This window comes from Elephantulus edwardii, unplaced genomic scaffold (assembly GCF_000299155.1).
Source record: "Elephantulus edwardii isolate Elephantulus edwardi_28Jun2011 unplaced genomic scaffold, EleEdw1.0 scaffold00005, whole genome shotgun sequence".
Lineage (NCBI taxonomy): Eukaryota > Metazoa > Chordata > Mammalia > Macroscelidea > Macroscelididae > Elephantulus > Elephantulus edwardii.
In genome coordinates this window covers 7,020,143-7,026,956 of record NW_006399755.1, presented here as the reverse complement: position 1 = coordinate 7,026,956, position 6,814 = coordinate 7,020,143, and the positions used below count along the sequence as shown (strand labels likewise).

At 41.7% G+C, this 6,814-nt stretch overlaps 2 protein-coding genes across 6 annotated transcripts in view; one reads left to right on the top strand and one right to left on the bottom strand.

Annotated features, from left to right (window-relative positions):
* The window catches only part of NRD1 (nardilysin (N-arginine dibasic convertase)), a 106,364-nt gene extending 102,572 nt beyond the window's left edge, over positions 1–3,792 (top strand). For both annotated transcript variants that reach the window (XM_006879673.1, XM_006879672.1), the window contains 7 exons: positions 518–565; positions 816–868; positions 1,235–1,318; positions 1,769–1,859; positions 2,041–2,157; positions 3,358–3,447; positions 3,592–3,792. In XM_006879673.1, the coding sequence (XP_006879735.1) occupies positions 518–565; positions 816–868; positions 1,235–1,318; positions 1,769–1,859; positions 2,041–2,157; positions 3,358–3,447; positions 3,592–3,792 (684 nt within the window). The remainder of the gene's footprint in view (positions 1–517; positions 566–815; positions 869–1,234; positions 1,319–1,768; positions 1,860–2,040; positions 2,158–3,357; positions 3,448–3,591) is intronic.
* A 1,277-nt stretch (positions 3,793–5,069) lies between these two features.
* OSBPL9 (oxysterol binding protein-like 9) overlaps positions 5,070–6,814 on the bottom strand; it is a 256,973-nt gene continuing 255,228 nt past the window's right edge. For all 4 annotated transcript variants that reach the window (XM_006879671.1, XM_006879668.1, XM_006879669.1 and 1 more), the window contains 2 exons: positions 5,391–5,526; positions 5,070–5,144 (listed from right to left, as the gene is read on the bottom strand). In XM_006879671.1, coding sequence (XP_006879733.1) covers positions 5,070–5,144; positions 5,391–5,526 — 211 coding nt within the window. The remainder of the gene's footprint in view (positions 5,145–5,390; positions 5,527–6,814) is intronic.

The following is a 6,814-nucleotide window of genomic DNA, read 5'->3' as shown; positions in this document are numbered from 1 at the left end:
TATATATCTATCTATCTATCTATCTATCTATCTATCTATCTATCTATATATATATATATCTCAACCGACATGAAAAACAACTCACTCATTGTCCCCTGAGTCTGTTGTGACTTCTGAGCCTCCACTGGGTCTGAGGCTTCACAAGGACTGCACAGGAGGAGACTGCCCATCTGTCTCCTGAAACCACCAGTGAAATGTAGCTTTAGGGCTTGCAGCACAGTTCCCCATGGATTGAGAGTGAAGGTAAGCGAGATACCTGAGTAAGGAATTGGTTGCTAGAAAGAGCCGAGGGAGCTCTGGTGGCTTAGACTGTGTTACGCTGCTGACCCAAAGGTGGCGGGGCTCTAGCAGTTTGGAAGCTGTTTCCTGCCTCAGAAACCTTGATGGAGGGTTTTTATGACTTCAGACCAACTGGATGGCAATGAATTTGGGTTGGAAAAAAAATAGCTGAATTACTAAAAAAACCCTTTGTAAGTCACTGGATTTTCAAGCGGTCTCACCAAATTCTCTTTTTCAGTCAGGTGCCAGGAGTCTGAGAGAATACACCCTCATGGAGTTGCTTGTGGTAAGTGTCAAGGAGTCAAGAGGCCTTGAGCCTAGGGACTAGCAGTAGTCAGACCTCTAATGAGGAGAGAGTTCAGTGTGTGACATGGTTGGTTAGTATTCTCACCTACTGTGAGACAGGGAGTGTGGTCAGGGATCCTGGACTATCTAGAAAGAAAGTTGGAAGAGTGGCCGACTTTGGAAGTATTCAGAGCGCTTGTGAAAGAAAATGTTTCTCTACTTAGAAGAGTTGACTGTATGTTGAATTACAGATGCACATGGAGGAGCCTTGTTTTGACTTCCTTCGAACCAAACAGACCCTTGGGTAAGTCTGTAATGGGGGCTTCAATTTAAATAAGAGGTTATTAACTGAGGCTTTTCAGATTTCTCAACTCTTTGATCCTTCCTTGCCTTCAGCATACTTCATCAGCCAAATTCTGGAATATGCATTTTGTCCTATTTCTAGGTCTTCCATTTGGTCACTTTTCAAGATTAGGAAGAAAAGAGGGGTGGACACCTTAACCCTGGAATGAAAATGCATGTGCCTATATCCCCATGGCTTCTCTAGGGTCTTCTTTCAGGACCTACAAGTCCAAGAATATGCAGAAACTCTTTCTGCTTATTTCTAGTGCTTTTGAAGTTAGTGTACAGGTGATCTCTGAGCTCACAGAACTTTACATACTGCTTGTAGGTACCACGTCTACCCTACCTGTAGGAATACATCTGGGATTCTAGGGTTCTCTGTCACCGTGGGAACTCAGGCAACCAAATACAAGTGAGTAGATGATACCTGGGACCTCTGGGGTAGTCTCCAATATATGGAGAGTTGGCAGTTCCTATGCTTTCATTTTCTGCAGTCTTAAACCTTGAAGTGTTAAGACACTGACTGGGGCTTGGGGGTTCATAGATGGGATGATTTAGGACCAATTAGTGATTTCCTTGGTCCTCTGCTTGAAGGCCTGTGGCCCTGAGGGCTGGACAAGCAGGCATGGAACCTAGTGATTGTTGTATCACTTTGAAATGTACCAGCATAGCTGTCATCCCTTTCGAGAGTACCAGGAAATAGGGCAGGGCTGGGTTATGGATTGTTGCTCATTCTGTTAGCTTGGGGACAGGTTATTGCGGTCGGCTGAGGAGACACTTCAGCTCTTTTCCTGGAGATAAGCCTTCTGCCTCAGAGTGGGTTTCTGGTGACTTTTAACTGACCAAGGGTGCTTTCTTTCAGCTCCGAAGTTGTTGATAAGAAGATTGAGGAGTTTCTTTCTAGCTTTGAAGAGAAGATTGAGAACCTCACTGAAGAAGCATTTAACACCCAGGTGACTGACTTCATAAGCGTAGTCTTTTGGTCTTTGGCCCATATCAGCCTTCAGCACGTGTCTTAAATTTTGGAGCTTTGTACATGCAGATTATGTCTCCCAAACTAGACTAGACAGAGTCAAGTATGTTCTGGGGGATCTGGTGTGATATCATGTCTAAAGATCTCTTTGGTGGGAACAGGTCACAGCTCTGATCAAGCTGAAGGAGTGTGAGGATACCCACCTTGGGGAGGAAGTGGACAGGAACTGGAATGAAGTGGTGACACAGCAGTATCTTTTTGACCGCCTTGCTCATGAGGTAACAGCATTTTCCAAGACAGCCTTAACAGACTGGTCTCGTGAGTCTGTGAAATCCACAGTTCTAAACTAACCAAGGCTGTGTGGCAGGGAAGCCTGGGACAGGCACTCCAGCTTGTCTCTGTCTGTGCCTGCAGATCATTTGTTATCTAGCCTTTTAGGGAGGCAGGAGAGCAGGATGCTAAACCGTTCTCTGTTGTTTCAATCAAAGCAGCTCCAGTTTTATGTTACATATTGAAGTTCACCAGAAAATTTTGGGGCGTGGGGGTGGGGTCTCTAATTGGAAACTTCTGGTCTTAAGACATGGATCTCCTCCAGATTTAATAATTCCAGGCACAGGTCATTTGGCAACAAAACCAAAGAAAAATAACCTTTGAGAATTTAAAACTTCATTGGTAGAGTCAGAGCTCATGGCTGAGCCTCCAGATTTTGAGAGCTGTAATACACACAGGTGTAGAATAGCCCACCTTTCTTTCTCAGAGCAGCTGGTAGATTTGAACTGCCTGCCTTTGATTTGTGCAACTCCTTGCCCAATAGAATTCCCTGGAGCTGATAATAGAACCCTGTGCATAGTTGAATTACCAAAGATATTCTCTACTCTGTGACCCAGAGAAAGGTCATTTAACAAGAGGCTTAGCCCAGCTCAGGCTCTCGTAAGAGGAGAGATAACGCTCCGGCCCATTTCAGTAATTACAGTTTTTCTCAAGTCCGAGTATGCAGTTACCACGCAACTGAGAGGTGACTTGGGTTCTGGCTCAGTGAATGCTACTCAGCTGTAATTACAGCACGTACTTTTCCATCTGCCAGAGTGGATGTTTATAAAATATTTATACGCATTACGGGGGGGAGGGGTGCGGAGGTGTTAGACTTGAATTAAAGGATGTACTTACTACGTGGTGAGCAGTCAGCTTATGAAGGTTACACTTAAGAAGATACTTCTCTGGGGAGCTCTGGCGGCCTAGTGGCAAGAAGCTGCAACTACAATCTCAGAGGTGCACAGTTCGAATCCACCAGATGCTCTGCCGGGGAAGGAGGGGCAATCTCCTCCTGTACCAGTCAGATCTGATTTGACGGTACACGCACACACAAAAAAAATAATAAAATAAAAATTAAAAAAAAAAAAAAAAAAGAAGATACTTCTCCCCAGGAAAATGTGCTTCTTGTCTTCATAGCTTTTCTTTCCCTTCCCTCTCCTTGCTAGATTGAAGCACTGAAGTCATTCTCAAAGTCAGACCTAGTCACCTGGTTCAAGGCTCACAGAGGTCCAGGAAGTAAAATGCTCAGTGTTCATGTAAGTACGGTTAACTAAGTGGTAGTCATGACTTTGTCTAGTTAGTTATCATTTACAGATTTGGGGACATCAAGGAGCTTATTCAGGTTTTTGTTCAAATAGTGTCCATATTACTTCTCACCCTGAATCTTTGGACCTTTGCAGGTTGTTGGGTATGGGAAGCATGAGCTGGAAGATGACCACACCCCTTCTGGTGAGGACGCAAACTCTTCTTGTGGTGAAGTGATGCAGCTAGCCTACCTGCCAACCTCTCCTCTGCTGGCAGATTCTACCATCCCCATTACTGATATCAGGGCTTTCACATCAAGACTTAACCTCCTCCCCTACCATAAAATAGTCAAATAAACTGCACTCTCATTGGCCTGAAACAGTGTGTACTCAAAAGTGTTTGAATTTTATGAAGTCACACTACTATTGCCTTAGGGCTCTCATTGAGTTTTGCACTGGCATCATAGAATTTTATTTACTTTTTCTGTTAAGATTGGCAACCCAGAGTGACTGTAGCAACTGAGAAAGAACAGTTAGCAAGGTGAGCCAAGTGTGCAGTGTGGGAAGTCCTGGCCTGTGTCCTCTCAGACAAAGAATCCAGTTTTGTATAACAGCCTTGAGAAGCCCTAAATAACTGATATGCTATTAGTACCTAAACACTAGGTACTAGTATTAATCCTTGTTTTTTTAAATGTATTTTTAAATAAAGATAGTTCTGTATCTGTATTTCCCTTCAGATTGAGCCATTTGCTGCTTTTACATTCTTTTTAATATACTGTGCGTGTGAGTGAGTGAGTGAAAGAGACATACACACATTCCATCCCCCTTGAAATACTGCCTTAGAGAAGGCTATAGAAGATACCATTATTTTTGGATAAAATGGTATTCCAACATGTGTGTTCATTTAGGACTTTGGAGACCAATGTAGTGAGTGAGGTACAAGACAGAAAACAGAAGGATCTTCCACTATTCCCACAAAATGTTCTGAAGATAATAAAAGAAACACATTTTAAAAAAAGACTGGAAAAATTACTTTATGAAGCATTAAGAAGCACTGAATATAATTAAACTGTGGTCCAGAGTTAGATACAATTTAATAATAATTCAGTTCTAAAATAAAAGTTATTGTAGGTGAGACCATGAAATTTCCTAATACTTGATTATAATACATTGCACTAATAATATTCTAAAACAAATCATTATTTACAATAGATGGGAGTATTTATGTAAAATCCAGCATCAAGTATATTTAATATGGGTATGTGTGGGCTCTGTGTGTGTATATATCCCAAGATTATATGAACTAAGAAACGTCATATATCTCAACAGCAGTACTAGAGTGCAGAGTAGAGACTAGGGTTTACAAATGCTTTTCAAAGCATTGGGTCTGGAGGAGGATTGGACATCTTGTTTTCAAAGCCTCAAGCTTTTCTCAGAACTGAAGCCAAAATTGTGACTGCCACAGAAGAGGGGAAAAGGAAGTTTTTCTTGCTTTAATTGTTCATCTGCTTTGGAAAGTCCAGTATCCCTGAGATAGGAACCACTGCGATAAGGACATGAACAGGGTCTCCCAAAGGAAGATTGTTGTTGTTATGACCTACTGCCCGGTCATCAGGTATAAACTTCACATTTCCCTAATGCTTGGCAGCACCAAGACGTTTCAGGAGCGGTTCATCATAAACCCAACATTCGCCATCTTCATGAAATAACTGTAAGAGAGAGGAAGAAGATTCCATGACACATTAGCTTTGCACTTTCTCTTCTAGATCTACATTCTCTCCCTCATTACACTAGTGTTTCAGACAAGGACCAAGACTCATCTTATTCATCATGATGTATATGTAATACAATATTTGGTACTAGTGGGCATCTCTTAATAAACACTGATTGATAAAAAGTAAAAGTCCAGGGAGACAGCAGTTGACACACGCAGGCAGACAGCATAGCAAGCTTACCCTCGTCTCCCACTGAATTTCCTTCTCCTTCCTTTCTCGAGCTTCTGCTCTTTGCCTTTCTTCAAGTCTGTGCTTTGCTTCAGTTGCTGCATCAATGTCTCTGATTTTCAAGTTGAAAGTGACATCCTTCCAAAGGCTAAAGACAAGTTCAAGTGTTAACAACTATAGAGACGGAAGACCTGATTAGAATAGTAACAGTATAAAGCAAATGACTTTCCATACTGGAGTAGAGAACTGAGTTCTTCATGCTCAGTTCTGAAGAGGAAGAATGAATTTAAAAAAAAAGGAGAAAAAAAAGCCAAGATAACAAAGGAACAGCAGGAACTCTGAGGTCACGATTCTACTTCTGCTACTTGTAATATGCTGTACAACTTTGGGGAGTCAGTTTACCTCTATAGGACTCGATACTACTATATATAATTGGTTATAGGCTCAGAGAAATTAAAATTTGAATTTTTTTTTTTATTGTATTATTTTTACGTGTACCGTCAAATCAGATCTGACTGGTACAGGAGGAGATTACCCCCTCCTTCTCCAGCAGAGCATCTGGTGGATTTGAACTGCGTACCTCTGGGATTACAGTGCAGCGTCTTGCCACTAGGCCACCAGAGCTCCCTTAAAATTTGAATTTAACAAAGATATCTTAGAGGAAAAAAGCAGATAAAGGAAAACTGAGAAGTAAATGAATTTTGGAAGTTAAAAGTTAAGGCCTTCTGGTGGCCTAGTGGCAAGGAGCTGCAACTACAATCCCAGAGGCACATGGTTCGAATCCACCAGGTGCTCTGCCGGGAAAAGGAGGGGCAATCTCTTCTTGTACCAGTCAGATCTGATTTGATGGTACACTCACACAAAAATAAAAAGAAAAGTTAAGGCCTTCATTCAAGTCCTGGAAGATGACAGGTTGAAAAGTATGGTCTAAAAGTCATTTTACAAGTGAAAGCTCTTAGGTAAGTCTACTGACTATGACTAATAACCCTATGAAAAACAGATCAAAAACACTGCCCTCTCCTGCACCAGCCTCAAGCTCAGTATTGGAGTCACTGTATCTTGTTGAGGGTCTTCATCTCTTCTGCTGACCCTCTACTTATCCAAACATCTTCCAAGGAGTAACTGGCACCTCTTGACAACATTCTCAAAGTATGAGACAAAGTCTCACCATCCTTGTCTCTAAGGAGCACTGCGGTTTCACCGTCTCCAAGATAGATTTGTTATGGCAATCCCTGGGTCATGCCTAAAATCCACTTGTGAATAATATCAGACCATAAATTTCTAGTATTTTTCAGTTACTATAAGCTGTCAAAGCTTAGCCAAGTAGACCAAAAACAGAGGAGTCTTAAGATCACTTTCCTGTAAGAAGTTCTTACTGTGTTAAACAAGGAACTTTTAATAAATTAGCTCTCATATTACTAAGAGATCCTATTTAA